This window comes from Cavia porcellus, unplaced genomic scaffold (genome assembly GCF_034190915.1).
Source record: "Cavia porcellus strain 051 isolate PalLab524CR breed Dunkin Hartley unplaced genomic scaffold, mCavPor4.1 scaffold_31, whole genome shotgun sequence".
NCBI lineage: Eukaryota > Metazoa > Chordata > Mammalia > Rodentia > Caviidae > Cavia > Cavia porcellus.
In genome coordinates this window covers 11,553,480-11,572,079 of record NW_026947514.1, presented here as the reverse complement: position 1 = coordinate 11,572,079, position 18,600 = coordinate 11,553,480, and the positions used below count along the sequence as shown (strand labels likewise).

General features: G+C 46.1%; 2 protein-coding genes across 5 annotated transcripts in view; one reads left to right on the top strand and one right to left on the bottom strand.

Moving 5' to 3' along the window:
* The first annotated feature begins 783 nt into the window (after nt 1-783).
* On the top strand, nt 784-10,229 carry Serpina10 (serpin family A member 10). Of its 2 annotated transcripts, XM_013144385.3 has the most exons (6): nt 784-874; nt 3,532-4,291; nt 5,524-5,797; nt 7,441-7,511; nt 7,963-8,113; nt 9,855-10,042. In XM_013144385.3, the coding sequence occupies exons 2-5, from the start codon at nt 3,580-3,582 to the stop codon at nt 8,091-8,093; spliced, it is 1,188 nt and encodes a 395-aa protein (XP_012999839.1). In that variant the 5' UTR covers nt 784-874; nt 3,532-3,579; the 3' UTR covers nt 8,094-8,113; nt 9,855-10,042. The 2 variants fall into 2 exon arrangements, with proteins under 2 accessions (XP_012999839.1, XP_012999838.1); XM_013144384.3 differs by lacking the exon at nt 7,441-7,511 and having other exon boundaries at nt 9,855-10,229.
* A 2,627-nt stretch (nt 10,230-12,856) lies between these two features.
* Ppp4r4 (protein phosphatase 4 regulatory subunit 4) overlaps nt 12,857-18,600 on the bottom strand; it is a 101,636-nt gene continuing 95,892 nt past the window's right edge. For all 3 annotated transcript variants that reach the window (XM_063241433.1, XM_063241434.1, XM_023561880.2), the window contains 2 exons: nt 16,118-16,265; nt 12,857-13,976 (listed from right to left, as the gene is read on the bottom strand). In XM_063241433.1, the coding sequence (XP_063097503.1) occupies nt 13,952-13,976; nt 16,118-16,265 (173 nt within the window). In that variant the 3' untranslated portion in view covers nt 12,857-13,951. The remainder of the gene's footprint in view (nt 13,977-16,117; nt 16,266-18,600) is intronic.

Genomic DNA, 18,600 nt, shown 5'->3' with positions numbered 1-18,600 from the left:
CAGTTTCCTGGCAACACAGTCCTTTAGCACAATAGTCCTTCAGCGGTCATCTGATCAGCTAGCTCCCAGCTTAACAAAGCTCTTTGCCATAGCCTTGCTTCCGTCCTGCGAGCACACTGATCCCTGGCATGGTCATGGCGTCACCTCGGCTGGGGCAGTGAGGCCAGAGCATCACTATATTGAATGATAGTCTTGTCTTATAATTTCCTTTGATTTTGATTTTCTGTTATAGAGCATTGTTATCTTTTTCATTTGCAGGTAGGAGCCATATAAAGTATGCATTGTTACACAGAGAGTGTGGCAGGTTGTAAGAAGATGGGCCTTAAAGGGTCCCCATTAGCCTTGACATCGAATACTTGATTTTTCAGTCTCAACATTTGCCTTGAGCGAGGCTCTGTACTATAAGTAGTGATGTACCCATCTGTCCCCCTAAGAGCAGGTCTTGAACATCTTTGTGCCTACCCCACATTTTACTTGGTGCCCAGCACTGGTAGAAGGCTGAGCAGCAGCAATGAAGGCCACTATTGCTTTCTCTCTCATCACGTTCAGCATGCAGAGCTAGGCAGAGCCATGCAGAGGGTTTAAAACCCTCTCACCCCATCCCAGAAGGAGCTGAGCAGAAAGCAGAAGCCTGCAGTGTAGCCCCATCCTGTCGGGAATGGTAGAGGAGCTGGGGGATGTGGGAAGCCTCCCTCTCGGGGTCTTTGGTTTCCCGAAATCTTCACCACCTCAGAGCAGGATGTTAATCAGTAACAGTCCCACAGGGGCATCACACTTTGGAATTGCAAATATTTGCAGAAGGCTTTGGGCTACAGAGAAAAAGCTTTCATCTTTTCTCTGAATGATCTCCTCAGGCACCTGAGGCCCCTTGAAGGTAAGAGGTAGAGGATGCCAGGGAGCCCTTGGAGGGTCTAAAGGAGAAGACTGGGGAGATGAGATACTCCTGTTGTCTCTAGGGATTGTGACATGAGGCACGGGTGGGTAGGCAGCGCAGAGTCCTCAGGCCTAGACTTGATGGAAATTAAACGCCAGCTGGGGCCAGAGAGGGTGAGAGGCATGTCATAGATACACGGGTTTCTCAGCCGAAAGCGGGCCAGGCAAAAGGTCTCAGAAGCCTTGATGTTTCATCCACCACAGCTCGCGTGGGCAGAGGGAGGACACACTAGGCTCAGGGGCACATGGTTTTTTTATAGCTCAGGTCTATGTAGGAAGGCATGATGGCCGAGCTTGCTGCTGCCCTAGGCCAAGAAACAGCCCTACATTGGGATTCTGCACTGCTCCACGCGTGAACAAAGCCAGAGGAACAGGCCACACTGCTCAGGCCGGACAGGGACAGAATGGGGGGCTTCAGAAACAGTGAGGCGAGACTTTGCATCTAGCTGTTGTGCCAGCGTAATTTCCCGAGGACAGACAAAAGTAATTCTTAATTCAGGAGTATTCTGCCAAGGGTTTAATTTACAAGTTAAAGAGGTAAGTACTATAACATAAATGTCTTAGTTCATGCTGCCTTAACAAAAATCTCCCAGACTATAAGGCTGGAACAACTGATGCATTTCTTGAGGTCCCGGAGGCCAGCAGTCTGGGGCCTGCAGGGCTGGGCTATGGTGAGGGCTGGCATCCTAGTTTATAGATGGCTGCTGTCTTCCTATGTCCTTTGTGGAAAAAGAGAAGGCTCATTTCAACTTTATCTACATCTAATTACTTCACAAAGGCCCCACCTCCTACCACCACCCCCTTGGGGGATGGGGCTTTGTTGGGGTTCAGATCTGGGTTGTCTCCCCAAGAGCCTCATGCCCTCACAGGTGGGGTTTCATAGAGGGGAGGATGTTAGTGGGAAGACATGTTGATAGGGGTGGGGGTGTCACCTAGAAGGGTATTTCTCCCTTCCTGTCTTCTCTGTCTCTCTGTCTGGCGCTCTCTCTCTTTCTCTCTCTCTCTCTCTCTCTCTCTCTCTCTCTCGCTCTCGCTCTCGCTCTCGCTCTCGCTCTTGCTCTCTCTGTCTGTCTGTCTCTCTCTGTCTCTCCTCTCTCTCTCCCTCTTCCTGGCTACCATAATGTGAGCAGCTTCCCTCTGCCCAAGCCCTCCCACCATTCCTGGCTTGGCCAACAATGGACGAAAAACACGAGCCAAAATTAACTTCTCCCTTAAATTGCAGATGTCGGGTATTTTGTCATAGTAGTATAGAAAGTGACTCCGTCTATTAAAGAACAGAGACATTTATTCCATAGGAGCAGTAGAAGGTGGAAGTGCTTACCCAACAGTGGCAGTGGCCTACAAGACAGAGGACTGCCGTTCAGGGTTAGGAGATATTTCCTAACCCGAATCTGTGGGGAAATGCAGCAGAAGCGCTCTACAGAGTACGGGAGGCGCATTCAGTCTGCAAGGACAGAGCCTTAAGTTCGGTGGCACCACTGGCAAAGCAAGGAGCAACACACCGAGCAGGAGCTGGGTGTGATTTTGTTCCAGACCCACAAGAGAACTCAGCCCTCTGCATCAAGAAGCACAGGAGCATCTCCTTGTCACCACCCTTTGCAGAGTGAAGTCTCTGTGGTGGGAGCAGCCAGGAGGCCTGTGGCATCCCCTACACCCATTTTCCTGGGTATCATCCCAGTCCCAGGCCCTCCTGGGTCCAGAAGAGAGTGAGCACGGGGGGAGAGTGGCCATACTGGTGGCTTGCCAGCCAGCCTCTGGGACGCAGAGGTGTGGTTAGAACTGGTGTGAACATAGCAGATGGCACAGTACAGAAGCCAGGCTGGTGCCTGAGGCTGTGGAGACAGCTGGGAGAGGTGGCAGTGTCGGGGACAACTAGAGGTGAGGATGTGGGCTTGGAGTCACTGCCAGGTGGGAAGCTTGAGCAGCGAAGCCAGCAGCTCCTAGGTGATGGAGGAAGGAGGGAGGAGAGAGGAAAAGAAGGAAGGAAGGAGGGAAAAAGGATGGGAAGGAAGGAAGGAAGGAAGGAAGGAAGGAAGGAAGGAAGGAAGGAAGGAAGGAAGGCAGGCAGGCAGGCCAGCCTGGAGGAACAGGCAGCAGAGGTGAGGGGAGGAGGATTCTCATCAGGAAACTGGGGTGGAGGAAGCTTTCCTCTTCCATTGCCTAATTATCTCTGGCCTCATATGTCACACACCAAGGTTCTGTGGCCCAGCACAGAGGGGCTCCCTGAAGCAGATCAGCTAAAGGGTGGGAGCTGCCCCATCCCCCAGCGCTGCTCCGATGTCCACACCTGCCCGTGTTCTTCAATGCCTGTTGTCCTCAGAGGGGGCTCTGACCTGACTGAATAGGAAAGGAGTCAGAGATCATGAGCTGCCTGAGGGCCCGGCAGGGGTAGGAATGGAGGAAGCTTGGTGTGAAGGGTTGTCCTTTCCCGGGGTGAGTGAATGTGCCCTCTTGGCCCCAGGGCTTCCTGGTCAAGGCTGAAATCACAAGCCAAGACCACCAAGAGAGAGGTAAGACTCTGGAGGGTGACATTTGCCACTGCATGGAGGAGACACTTTATGAGGTACTAAGACAATCTCTGTCCTCTCTCCTGCACAGGAAATCTTGCTGCTGAGAGGAGGGTCCTTGGCCTTCGCTGCTGGTCTCATGAGGGTGACACTGGGTCTCCTGCTCTCAGCCCTCCTGGTGGAGTTGCTGGTGCCCAGCTGGGCCCTCGGTCCCCTTTCACCAGAGCATCAGACAGGACTGGAGACTCTGGAGTCCAAGGATCTTCAGAACCAAACTTGGGGGGATATGCAGGGTCCCCCTGAAAAAGAAGAGGAAAAGCAGGAGAAGGCATGGCCGAGGACCTGCCTGCAGCAGCTCTCCAATGAGACTTCAAACTTTGGGTTCAGGCTGCTGCGGAAGATCTCCACAAGGCACGACGGCAACGTGTTCTTCTCCCCCCTCGGAATGACCTTGGCCATGGGGGCCTTGATGCTGGGGGCCAAAGGACAGACCAGAGCCCAGGTGGAGCAGGGACTCGGCCTGCAAGCACTAAGCAGGACACAGCCCCTGCTCCTGCCCGCACTCTTCCAGCAGCTCAGAGAGACTCTCTCCAGCCAGCCTGAGCTGGGCCTTGCCCAGGGCAGCTTTGCCTTCATCCACAAGGATTTCGAAGTCAACGAGACCTTCCGCAATTTATCCAAGAGCTATTTCGATACAGTATGTGTGCCTACAAATTTCCACAATGCCTCGCAGGCCCAAAGGCTTATGAATTATTACATTAACAAAGAGACTAGGGGGAAAATTCCCCAGCTTTTTGATGGCATTAACCCTGAAACCAAATTAATTCTTGTGGGTTACATCTTGTTCAAAGGTACTTGGATCATGTTCTGTTCTCCCAAAGCCGAAGGGCCCTGTCACACTGCCATTCTTGTCCCTCTGGTCAGCTTGTGGTTGTGCCAAAGGACTTCCTGTGAACAGGTTCTCAAATTTCACAGATGCTCTGAGTGGTGCCTGAGAGTTATTCGAGGCCCCTGCCCTCCTAAGCCCACTGCCTGTGCTCCTTACAGGTGTCACAACATCTCTGCCCACGTCCCTTCTGTCCTTGGGAAGGAGCAGAGTAGGATAATTCCCAAAAGGTTGCATCTTTGTTCCTTCCTGCTTTGCTTTTGTGGCCTGGGCAAATGACAGGATCAGTCCTTGTATTCTTTACCCAGGAAATAGGGGTCCTCCCACCTGCTACAGCTCGGAGGCTATGTGGGATAATGAGTGTAAAGTGCACAGTTGTGCTTGGCACGTCCAAGCCTGTGCACGCACACACACCCTTTGGCCTTCCCAACTGCCAATGCAGCAGGTAGATCAGGGACCAATGTCTGCTTCTTAAAGGAGATGAATGTGGAAGTGGAAGAGGTTAACTTGATAGGCAATCAAGTGAACAATCAATGGCAGAGGCCAGACACAAACAGGGTTCCCTGGCACCCTGATGCCAGGTACAGGACGTGGTGTTGATGTCACTGAGGTAGAGAGCAGGCACCAGGAAACCCACCAAGACCCAGGACAGGAAGCAACCTTGAAGTCACCAGGCCACATTCAGGGACAGGTCCTGAAGGAGGGACACGCTGCATGTCCCCTGCTGTCAGAGCCCCACAAGGCAGTGGGTGGGCCAGAGACGCTGTTTTTTGGGGTGACACATGTGCTTACGTGTGGGTGTGCACTGGACAGGGTGGCAGCAAGAGGCTGCCCAAGCAGACAGGGCCAGGCAGAGGCCTGAAGTGTTCTCCAGACTGGAGCCTCCACCAGGGAGAATGAGGGGGAGTTTGGTTCAGGTCTGAACAAGGAGGGGAGCGGGGGCTGGGGCTGGCCTCTTCTTGCTTTCTGTGTGATTCCATAGGGCTGGTGGGTGGAACCTGGATTTCGCCCTGAGAACAGCTGATCTTTGGGGAATGTGTTCCGCCTGCCTGAGCTGTAGTCCAGGCTAACTCAATGAGGGAACACCTTCCTGGTTGGAGTGAGCGGGGTTCGAACCCTGTCCATTGTGTGACTGGAGCAGGAGCCGTGCTTTCCAAGGGGATGGCTTCTGCATGGGATCTTCTTTTCCTTGTTCAGGGAAGTGGCTGACCCCCTTTGACCCTGTTCTCACGGAAGCTGACACTTTCCACTTGGACAAGTACAGGACAGTGAAGGTGCCTATGATGTACAGACAGGGAAAGTTTGCCTCCACCTTTGATAGCAATTTTCATTGTCACGTTCTTCAACTGCCCTACCGAGGAAATGCCACCATGCTGGTGGTACTCACGGAGAAAATGGGAGACCACCTCGACCTGGAAGACTACCTGACCGTAGACCTGGTGGAAATGTGGCTCAGGAACATGAAAACCAGGTACGACTTCCCTACACTGCATCCATGTTTGCAAAAGCTCCCCCCACCTCACCCATCGCATTGTGGCTCGTCCCCATCCGCCCCAGAGGCACTCAGCTCCCCGAAGGCAGAGCCAGTGTGAGCTGTTCCCTGCTTCCCTGGCATCTGCCACAGGCCTGGCTCATTCTTGCATTCACTCAGTGAGTATTCAGATGCTTCTCCTGCCACAATACATCTATGACGCTGGGAGCAGCGTCATGCCAGGTCCCTGTCCTCCTGGAATTTACAAAGTAATAAAGGCAGACCAAGAGTAACCCAGACAGAGACAGTGTGTCAGCAGGGTGCAGGCAAGTCAGCCTCACTAACAAGGTGACAGTAAGCAAATGTCTGATCTGTGTGGCTATCTCTGGGGACAGGAGTGCTATAGGCAGAAGAGGGAATGTTCTGGGATAGAGAGTGCCTGGGAGTGAGGGACATCACAGTGGCCAGGGTGGCTGTAGTGTGTGGACAAGTCAGAAAGGAGCAGGGGCCCAGGCACCCAGGACCTCCCCTCTCAAGCCTGGGAAAAGGCCTGAGCTTTGCCCAGGTGAGATGAGAAGCCATGGAAGGGCTCTGCGTGCAGGTGAAACACAATCAGGCTAAAGGATCATACAAGTTACTGGCTGAGAAAAAGACAGAGGCGGCCACGGCTGCAAGAGTCGTGTAGAAGGCCACCATGATGATCCAGATGGTGTGCTGCAGCTGAGACTATGACGGCGGGATTCTGAGTGACTGGGAAGAATTTTAATGGGTGGGGGAGACAGAGGGAGGCAGAGAAATAGAGCAGGGAGAGGGAGAGAGAAAGAGGGCAAGATGCACACACACAGACAGTGATAGAGACAAAGCCATTGTCAGAGGCGGTGGCACACCTTTTGTCCTGAGCATTTAGAAGAGTAGTTATATCATTTTCTAGAATGGGGAAGAATGTGGAATAGGTTGGGGGAAATTCAAGGGTTCAGTCCAAACATTTGGATCAGAATAGCTGTAAGATACCCAAATGGAGATGGCAAGAAGGCCACTGGATCTGGAGACCAGGGCAAGCCCAGGCTGGGGACAGAGATCTGAGGTGGCATCGCCGATCGCCTGGGGAGGGGCTCTGCTTAGAGGAGTGGGAAACACAGAGCAGGCAGTCTCGGAAGACAGCTGCAGCCAGAACCCATGGCTGTGCGTCCCGAGTACCATCAGCCCAGAACTTAGCACAGAGTTCGGTTTGGCTAAGGGGCCTTGTTGTTAGTTTTATCTTCTTTATTCTTTTTTCATTTTTCTCAAAATCTTTAGCACCTAGCAAAGCAGTCTGAACATAAAAAGTTCCCAATAGATGTTAGCTATATGAATTTATAAATTAATCTTCAGGACACAGGATGTTCTCCATTATATTCCACACTGACAGACTGGCCCAATGATGTGACAGGCAGACAATGGACAGTGATGCTAGGATGAAGCAGGAATTTATCTTCATTAAGGCCCTGGACACACTGGAGACAGTTCTGGGTGCTCAGTGTATATTGTTCTTCTGAATCACCTTGTGGAATCAGTATTGGTATCTGTGGCCACACTTGATAGAATAAGAAATTAGGATTTCTTTAAAATTTAGCATCAATCTCTTTTCATGGTTTTATTTTCAGGCCACCAGAATCATCTTTCCAATCATGTTGTTTTCAAAGGAGAACTCCGATATGGGTGATCATTACTCTGGGTAGGAGAGCAGGTCGAACATTCCCTACCACCTGTCCATTTCCAGACTCCTAGGCTTCTCCCGGGACATGAGACCTTGGGGTTGGGAACAGCCACCCTGCCAGAGTCTACAGGATGCAGGAAGCAGCTACTGGAGTGGTCTGTATTGTTTTTAAAAAATAGAGAAATGAACACCAAGTATGGCATGGATGACTAAACAGAATGTGACGCATTAACTGAGAAATAGGACTGGTTCACAGGAGCTGGCGATAACACTTGATAAGCTGCAAGTATTTCCTCTGAGATAGACCATTATAAAAGAAAAGTGTGAGGGAGGCACAGTCCACTGAGGGAGACTTGTTAAAATAGCGTTGGAAATAACCTTGGAAGAAGGAAAAAAGGGGAAAAAGGGAAAAGTGTTCACAAGCAGTGGCTCTGTCCGTGTTGCATCATTATCTGTGTCTGCACCACAGGAAAATGGAGGTTTTCTTTCCCAAGTTCAAGCTGGACCAGAAGTATGAGATGCACAAACTGCTCAAGCAGATGGGAGTCACCAAGATCTTCTCACCCTTGGCCGACCTCAGTGGACTGTCAGCTACTCTAAGAAATCTGCAGGTGTCCAAGGCAAGTCGGGTCTTCACCAGGGCCCAATCCTAAGCAGGAAGTGCCACCATTTAATTTTAATCACACGCCTAGAGAAATAATTTAAATTTCAAAGACATGCAACAGCATCCAAGTTGGGCATCTTAAATATTGCAAAGCACATTATTAAAATACCTTTTTTCAACTGATTACTCTTCAGTAGAGCTTTTACCCAATGCTCAAGAAGAAATCTATCCTAGAACTGGAGTGTCAATAGCCTCCTCCTCATCCATATTATCTTGCAAAAACTCATGAAAGAAATCCCCAGAAACCATGTGGCCTGACCTCCTATCTCTTGGGGATACCTCCTCTTCAGCTACCCCTGGCAACTGGCCCTCTGGTTTGTCTGCCCCACCCTTCCATATTTAAGTGACAGGGACTTCTTCCTTTCTTTGAGAAGCAGTCTCATCCATAACTGTCTTAATTTAAATAAAAAATCTTGACCTGGAACTTCTCCCTAACTCATGCTTTCTGGTCCTTTATGGTCTAGCTCAAAAGCCACTAAGAAAAAGTTGAGTCAGCTGCCCCCACCCCATTTCCCCAGCTAATCCATGCTTCTCAAAGAAAGTGCTCTTGGATCAGGAGGCAGCATCCGGATGCTCCACAGTTCCTTGGGCCTGCAGGAACTGCTTTGGCTCTTCGGGCCTCTGTTCACCTCTCTGCCCTCCCTGTGCAAGCCAATGCTCTGCCACACCGCCACATGGCAACCACAGCTCACTCCATCCTCCTGTGGCCACGAGATGTGGTGTCTATTTTCTCATGTGGCTGGAATTCTCAATTCTAAGAGCGATTTGAAGTGATTGATGTTTACTTGAGCAAGATCCAGAAGGTGAATCAGGGCCTGCCACCAGGCCTTCCCATCACAGGGAAGGTGAGATAAACACAGCGGTCCTGCAGACCAGTTCTGAGTCTCTGCTGTGAAGATGAGGAAAACATAAGAAATATACTATGGTTAAAGCATCACCATGAGCACGAGTTTATAAACCATTAAATATTCTGCCTCTATTTGCTCTCAGGGATTTTTAATCCCAGGAAATTAAAATATTTCCAGGTGTTATTATGGTGATGTCTTCATGGTCTTTTTTTTTTTTTTTTTTTTTTGGTACTGGGGCTTGAACTCATGACCTTGTGCTTGCCAGGCAGGCACTTATGCTGCTGAGCTAAATCCCCGACCCATGGTCTCCTCTTATAATCATTATAAAGGCACATCATTCATATGACATTTGGCTCCTGGACACAAGGGTCCCCAAGCAGGCTGGTGGCCTGAGTATTGGCAACTAGGATTGAGGAAGACCTTTGTCTTGCTCTAGCCAGTGCCTCATAGCACCAGATGCCAGGGCGCTGCCCACAAAGCTACCATGCCCTGCCCCCACCCTGCCTGCCAAAATAAAGCTCAAAGGACTCAGGGAACCTAGAAAGCTCAAAACACCAGCTCAGCTTAAAAATCAGTAGCACAATGTACATGTTCAATAAATACTAGATGCCTGTATGCATAAATGTCCCTGCCAGAGAGTTCCTGTCAGCCAAGCCTAGAATTTACTGCACACATTCTACATTTCACTGAGCTCCCTAAGGTGCTTCTCAGAGCAACTGTAACTTCACACAAATGGCCCTGCACCCCCAAGTCTCTGGGGCAAGGCCAGATGTGTAGCTTTCGAGGGCTCCATTAATGTCTCAATCCCTACTGCTCCTCAAATGGTCTTCCAATTATTCCCTTTCCTAGGTTCTACAACAATCAGTGATCGAAGTCGATGAAAAAGGCACAGAGGCAGCGGCAGGAACGATATCACAAATTACTGCTTACACCATTCCCCCCACTGTCAAAGTGGACCGGCCGTTTCACTTCCTGATCTATGAGGAAACCTCCAGGACGCTCCTGTTTCTGGGCAGGGTGGTGGACCCTACTCTGCCCTGACTCACGACACACATGATGCTCAGCATAACAGCAGGCCCTGAAGCGGAGGCATCTGCACTCACACAGGATGTCCCCTGGGTGACCAAGGAAAGGCCCCACCTCCTGTCCTCAGCTGCTGTGGGCTGTTATCAAGTCGAGACACATATTAGACACACGTTTATTAAAGGAGATGTTTGTGCAATCTGTCTGGCATTTAAACCCAGTCCTAACAGCCTTAGTTAACAGCTGCAAGGCTAGCTGGGCGGAGGTATCACACCTCTGGATGCAGCTCCCATATCTGCACTTGACAGACAACAGACCGAACCCAGTTCCAGAGTGAAACCCCTGAGGGGAGGACCTGTGGTCTCCGAGTCATGCTCCTCCGATGTACAGTAAGCATCTCATTGTCATCTGTTACAGAACATTTCTTGCTGACTCAAATTAGGGGAAAACTGCCATAGTCAGTCTTGACCAGTGCCTGCTCCATGATGCCTGACTCTGAACCAAAGATCATCCAGCCAGTTCAATACCTTCATTTTACAAAGAGTGAGGGACCCAGAAACTGAACCGCACTGTGACTTTGGAAAGCACTAGATGCACACACATGCATGCACACACACACAGTTTTATATATATACACACACACATACATATATATAATTTTTAGTATATATACTTCATTTATACTACTTACATATAATTTCACTGATGTCAGAGTGAACATATTCTGGACAAGTCATCTTTCTACCAATGCAAAGTATATGTCTTGCTTTCTGCCAGAGATAAAACATCTTCATGGGCCCTTAAAAGCATGGTGACCTTAGGCTAGTGACAGCGAAACTATGGCATGTGTGCTGCAATGGACACACAATGCCCTCTTCATGCTCATGTAAGCCAATTCACCCCCAGCAGCCGAGCATCAAATAACAGTTTGCTTTCTAAACTAAAACCTCAGTATTCAGGTTAAAGTGCAGTATTGGGATTCTGCGATCAGGAAGTGGATTTCGGGTTGCACCTGGGCACTCAGCCTCTAAAAGGTTTGCCACCACTGCCTCAGGCACTGTGCACACTTTACCTGACAGGTAAGTGTAACCTGTCCCTCAGTGGAAGCAAGGCCAAGGACACGCAGTGTGCCCATGGCGCACCAGAGGTCCACCCTCTGTTCTAACCCCCAAGTCCTGCGCACTCCTTCCTCTCTCCCCAGAACACTGGTAGGATCCTGCTACACAAAGCGCGCACTTCAGTTACCCACCATCATTAAACAGAACGTAAGCATGGACTCTCCCCCACGGGGAAAAGAATAGCAGACACCCTGGGGGCTTTCTTAGTCATTTTCTGACACAGAAGCAAGACACAACTTTAGGATGGTCAAGTCAGAGAATCCTGAATAGAGCTAACAAATCAGCCGTGTTAACAGAATGCATAATAGATTTGTGTCTGTTGCTAGCTAATGCTTAAACATACCTAAAACCCACTTAGTGTCTACTTTGCTGACACCACAGTAATGAGAACAGGCGGTAACAGTAAGAGGCAGTTTGAGGCCGACTTCGCCACCCCCACACCTGGGCATTCACTGATGCCTGTGGTCCATTCAAGAGTGCTGACACGTTTTTAACAGGCTGGAAATTCTAAGGCCCAGAAAGAGAAACAAAGGAAGAGGAGCTACCTTAAACTGGCCTTCCCATCTGACGTACGTCCAGTTAATCAGGCTTGAGAAAAATAAAAGAGGCTTCAGGCAGTGTTCTCATTTTAATAGATACGATCTAGAAAGGAAACCCTACAAGAAAACCTTCCTTACCTCCTAAGTCCCTGTGCCTGTGGTTACCCAGAAAAGGCTGTCTGTGTCACTGAAAGCTCTAGAAGGTTTCCCACCACTGACCTACCAGCACACAATGCTGTGAAGTGAACACAACCAAACTCAGCCACGGAAAGGTCAGGCCTTGGCAGCCGCGGACAAAAGAAGAGCCTGCCCTGTCTGCACCTAGCGAGAGAACTACACGGGCTTGTTAGCCAGAACTCTCCGAAGGGTATCAGTCTTGTTCCTGGTGTCAGTGAGGGTGGTCTTAATTGTCACCATTTTTAGTTCTGTTTACATCTGTGCTTGGAAGTATCATTTTAACAGGATTTCAAAACACCGAGAGGCTATCATATTTATGGAAAAAAATCTAAAAGTAATCTGACTAACTATTGAACTGAGAATTTGATGCCTACTGTAAGAGCACGACTGACTTCCCTTCATTTCTTAACTTTACTAGTGGTGTTTTTCCTCTCACACAGCCCTTTTTCAGATACATGACGGGAAAGCAAAAGCTTTTCACTTGGCAAATATTTAACAGTTAAGTTGAAATTTTTTGTTTCATTTAAAGTACGAGTCCGTGTTGACCATGGAAGAGTGGATGGGTTCTGCTCTCTAGCCACACGCCACAAATCCGCCAGGTCACAGTGCAGTCAGTTCTGTATGACGGAGGCTGGTAGAAGATAACAGCAACAAAATGGCTAAATGAAATTCACAGAAACTCTGCTGAATCTCTTTACCACCACTGTTCAGTTCCTCACACTACTGCATTTTTAGCTACTAGTAGAATAAGTAGTTGAGTAATTCTGTCACGGACTCATTAAGGATATTACAAATCACTACACATCCACCGCCAAAGGAGCAGCCAGGTGGAAAGAAGAGGGGGCAAGTCTTACTCTGACTAATCATTCTGAGTAATTTACAGCTGAGATCACTGTGCTGCTCTTATTCACTACTTAAGAATGAACTCTCTTACTCTTTAAAGGATTAAAATTTCAGGAAAGTATTTCAAACTTTTTTTTCACAAACACAGGCATCTCATTAACCTATGTTTTATTTTGAGTAAATTCGTTATCCATTTCACATTATAAAAAGTAACCACACACGCATATGCATTCACAAATTAGATCATCTTTATCATACATCAATATATTTTAAAAAGCAAATATTTTCTAATACCAATATAGTTATATGTTGATTGCATTTTGAAATAGAGAAGCTGACAATAGCTTCATACAGTATATCTTAAGAACTGACATTTGAAAATTAAGAACTGTATATGTTCACAGGCAAATTTTGATGGAAACAGTAGCATTAGTACAAATAAATGCTGTTGACACAGCTGAAGCATGATAGCTTGGAATAACAGCTGATTCAAACTAGATTCATCATTTTAAATTAAATATAGACTAATACATTTAAATGTAAACAAAGTATTTATAAAAGAAAGTCTTCTAGGAAATAAACAAAATCATCGATCTGTTGTTTTTTAAAGTATCTGCAGCTCAAAATTATCAGAAACCTTTGCAAGATTTTAGTTACCAAATCTAAATTTCGGGATATCCATGTAGGACATACTGTTCCTTCACAGGACTTATGAAACTGCAGACAGGGGTTTGGTTTGACTTTTCAGCTGGCTGTGGAGAGCTAGGTGGTCTCGTTATCTCCCAAGTCCCTGTTCCCGTGGTTACCCAGCAAAGGCAATTTCAGCCATTCCAGACTGTCATAAAATCACTGAACACAAAAACTCTAGAACAATGAAACTGCTAGCTTCCTGTACAAATAAAGGCGGGCTTGTCTGCTTTGCAGCCATAGTTAAAGCACATATCTGAAGCTGGATTTCATTACAATGCACTGTAACTCTGGAATTTGGTAGCCACATTATTATGTAAGAAATATATACTATACCTCTTAGGGAATTTAATTTTAAATATGGTTAAGTTTAACATAAGCTGTCCTTATGCCTTTGTCCATTCAGTAAAACAAACAAACTAAAAAAAAAAAAAAAAAAAAAAAAAAAAAGAAAGAAAGAAAAGAAAAAGGAAAAAGCCCCAGCCACTGCTTTAGCGTTTGTCCATCCATCATATTTGTCCCGATGTCTCTGCTTTGGTCTCCTTCAACAGCAGTTGATTTAAGGGTTGGATTTTCTGGGTTTTCTAAAGGAAAGGGCGTGGGGTAGAGAGGGAAAGAAGACATGAGCAATTTTATCCATACAATGCTCACAAAGTAAACACAGACATAATAAACTACTCTGAATAAACCTAATAGGAGAATTCTAAGAGAAAAAAATACATATTAAAGATTACTCAGAGTTGCCTTTAACTATAAAAATAATCACGTGTGCACCTAACATAGCACATAATTTAATTCATATTTGCCTACACTGTAAACGCTGTAAAACCATAATGGAAATTATGGAGGCCTAAATATATCAAGTGCATGGCCTTAAAAGATGTCAGATACAGAGTACATCTGCTCTTCCTGTAAGAAACAGCTTTTTCTATACCAGAATTGCAGACAATACTTCACATAAAAACAAAGCAAAACAAAAAACCCAATTCAGGTATCAGTCAACATCCAGCTTGGCTGCACTTGGAGCTCCCGGCGGCGGGACCCCAGAGGGAGCAGGCCCTGCCCACCCCATGTGGGAGGAAAGCGCTGTGGATGTCGCTTTTTGTAACTAGCACTTATGTGAGAGAAAATTCAGTCTATACAAGGGAAGAACATGCTCAGCAAGGGAAGAAGGAATGAAGAAATCTGAATAAAGAAGAGCTTGCCTGAGTATATCAGGCTTAGGTGGTTTTTAAAAACTGCCTGTAACATGTATAGGAGTGATGAGAATTCGTGTGCTATGTCTGCACGGCTCCTCCACAGGACTGGTCAGGGCAGCCTTCTGAGTGCTGGCGGCCCTGGGTCCACAGGAGGGGTCTCAGGACGCATGACCAGAAGACCCCTTCAAAGACCATGAGTCAGCCCTGCATTTCAAAGACCAGGCAGGGAGGTCAAGCAGGCTGAGACACACGGCCCCTGTGGGGCAGGCATGCAGCTCCCCTGGGCTCTGCAGAATGTCAGCCCGCCTCGCTGCTCTGCTCACGGCTTTGGATGGAACCTCCCATGTAATCACTAGGGCATTAACTACTTGGGGAACCGGCATAGTCTGTAGTAAAGGGATCCTGTATTAACGCTACTTGTCTATAATACCAACCTGACTTTTTCCTATATTACTTCTGCTCTTTCCTTGAGTTCCATTCAATACATTTATTTTTAATTCTGAAGGAAGTTAGGGATGTACATCTATACTTGTGTATACTAGTGGACAGTTAGAATGAGTTAAAACATATAGTTCCATTCCTAATAGGGTCTCCAGCATGAAGTTTCTGCAAAGAAGATGCAGTTGAAAAACTTTACTGGTAAATGTTTCTGTGAGACATGGTCTCACCATGCAGTTCACGCTGACCTTGGGCTCACTTTGTAGCCCAGGCTGGTCTCAAACTTGCAACCATCCTCCTGCCTACGCCTCCAAGTGCTAGGATTACTGGCGTGAGCCACCACACCCAGCTTGGTAAATGTTTCTGAATTTAATGAAATGTGATTAGAAGGAAATCTGAATTTTGCTTAAATTCTGTTCTCATTAGAAGGCTCAGATGTTCTGTGTGAAAGAACAAACCTATAACTGCAGTTTGAGCCTCCTGGCCGAATTGTTTACTTGGTACATTCTCTTCACTGGTTTTCACGAAACTACTCTCTCAAAGGTTTTAACTAAAAGAAACAAAGACTTCAATGATTAAAATAAGATCCAAACTGTATATAAAAACGAACCAGGGGGGAAAAGAAGACAGCACTTCAGCTTCAAGGCCTGTACAGTCTATGTGTTCTGTTTACTGAGCCCATGAATCTGCATTCCATGCTGCAGTAATCTTTCTCAGGGAGCATCTGCTGTATCCCTGTTTCTGAGCATGCAGCAATGAGATACTATTGCTAGGTGTTCACGGGATGGAACTACCCCAGCATCTTTCAAGAGATAAAGCAGTGCAAACATTCCACAGGAAAATAAAACCAAGGTATTAGCTAAAGGCATTTAAATGCTTTTGCTGATTCCCTAAGGTTACAGTAATTTGCCAAAGATCTGTGAATCACTCTACATATACTATCTAGCCTCATAAAATCTCATGTGATAAAAATCCCCTTGGGCTCACTGGAGACATATTTCATTCCTTGGAAAGTATCTACATGGGACGGAAAGCCCACTTAGGAAAGAACAGAACAAATACTGTACGGTTGCCGCTCAGAGACTCACAAGGTGGCCTTCCGGGGTTGTGCGTCTTTATTTCCACTGTTCTTTGGATCAGCTGTGTTCACTGTCCCACGGGAGGCACTGGGCAAAGGGGGATTGGGAGAAAAGGAGGCTGGAGTGCTATTGGTACTTCGAGTCCGGAATGAATCATCTAAAAGGAAGACATACAGAGCACACTGGGCAAGATGCTAAGGAGAAAATGTTAATGTAGCTGACTTGCATTTTCTAAATAAATTTTATGAAGGCATAATTACACACCATAATGGCACAAGCTAAGGTTCAGGCACACATATGCCCCCAAGAAACTGTCGCCAAAAAGATGTGAACACCCCTATCAGTACCTTGTGTCACTTGTGTCCACTGCAGCCCTTCCCTCTCCTCCCACTTCTGCCTCTCAAAACAACTGGTTTGCCCCAATCCCTGCACATTAGCTTGCACTTCCTACGATGTTAGATGAAAGCCTGGAATACTAACTTTTTTGTCTGGCTTCTCTCATGTGATCAGTATAATTCCTTTAAGATTCATCCATATTTGACATATCTGTACTTTATTTCTTTTTATGATTGATATTGTTCATTCATAATGTTCACTTGTACTTTTTCCAGGTTTTTACTATCATAAAGAATACACAAGTCCATGTGGGAATATGTTTTCATTCTCTTTGGTAAAGGCCTAGGTAGATCTGCTGGATCTAAGATTAAGTCTGTACTTCAGATGATACTGCCAAAGCGTCCTTCCTTCCTTCCTCCCTCCCTGCCTTTCGTTTTTTTGTTTGCATTTCCAGCAGCACTGTGGAGAGTGCGTCTTATCACATGCCTGGCGCTGGGGGCCTCTTTGGTCTTAGGCATTCACGCTGCTGTTCAGCAGTATCTCTTTGTGCGTTTTCTTCTCACTGCTCTCAATTTATATTTCTCTAATGCGTACTGATGTAAAGAATTTTCAGTTATAAACTGTACTTAACATGTATATCTTCTTTTGTGCTCATATTCAGAGCTTTTGCCCCTTTTAAAATTAGTTGCCTAATTAGTTTTTAACAACTCTGTGTATTCTAGATACAAGTCTCTTGTCAGGTATATGTATTATGAGTATTTTCTCCAAATCCATGCCATGACTTTTAGTTTTTATTCATTTCAAATTTTAAATTTTGATGAAGTCTGCTATCTTTATATTTTCCTGTTATAGTGAGGAGAAATCTTTGCTATTCCAAAGTTACAAAGACTTTCTACATGTTCTTTACAAATTTTAGTTTTAGTTTTTAATGCTTAGGTTTACATTTTGAGTTAATTTTGTATATAACAATTGAGGTTCAGTTTTGGGGCTTTGTGTTTTCAATATTGTTACCTAGTACCATATTAAACTAATTAGTGCTTCCGGCACTGTTTCAGACTTTTGTTTAAAGCAGCTATATGTTCATTCACAGCAGAACTGAGAGGAAGGTACAAGAAGTACCTCTATACACCCCTTCTCACTCATCCGGAGCCTCTTCATAATCAACATCCCCCCAAAGTGCGTACATTTATTGCAATTAGTGAGCCCATATTAACACATCATAATCACCCCCAAAGTGCACAGTTGATGTTAGGTTCACTCTTGGTGTGTTACATTTTCAGTTGAAACAAATATGACTTGTGCCCCTTATTATGTACTAATATAAAAGGTTATTTCACTGTCCCCAACCTACTCTCTCTTCAATCCCTGATTCTGTTACTGTCTCCAGGATTTTCCCTTTTCAAGAATGTTTTATAACTGGATAACACACATGGGCTTTTCAGATTGACATCTTATATTTTTTAACAGAGATTTAAGGTTCCTCTATGTCTTTTCATGGCCTGCTGGCTCATTTCTTTTTAGCACAGAATTCAGTCTGGATGTACTATAGTTTATCCATTCAATATCTGAAGGACATCTTGTCAGCTTCCAAGTTTGGGCAGTTACAAATGACGTTATTGTAAAATCCCATGTGCCAATTTTTATGTAGATGTAAGTTTTCATCTACTGTGGGTAAACACCAAAGAACAGAATCAGTGGATCCTGCAGTAAACAATATGTTTAGATTCTTAACAGTCTACAGTGTATCTTTCAAAGTAGCTGCCCGTCAGCACTGAGAAGCCTTCCAGTTGCTCCACATCCTCATCAGCATTGTTGTCAGTGTTTTGGGTTTTGGTCATTCTAAAAGGTAGGCAGTGGCATCTCAATTGTTTTAACTTGCAATTATGCCATGTCATATAAGACGCTAAACATCTTTCTGTATGTTCGCTTGTCATCCATGTATGTCATCCATGTTCTTTGATGAGGTTATCTGTTCAGGTCTTTGCCCATTTTATATTTTCTTCCAGTATGTGGCTTCCCTTCTCATTCTCTTGACAGTACCTTTGACAGGCAGTTTTCATGTTAAGGAAATATATTTACCAATTTTTTCATGGATTGTGCCTTTGATGTTGTATCAAAAAAATTATGGCTATATTTGAGGCCACCTAGATTTTTTC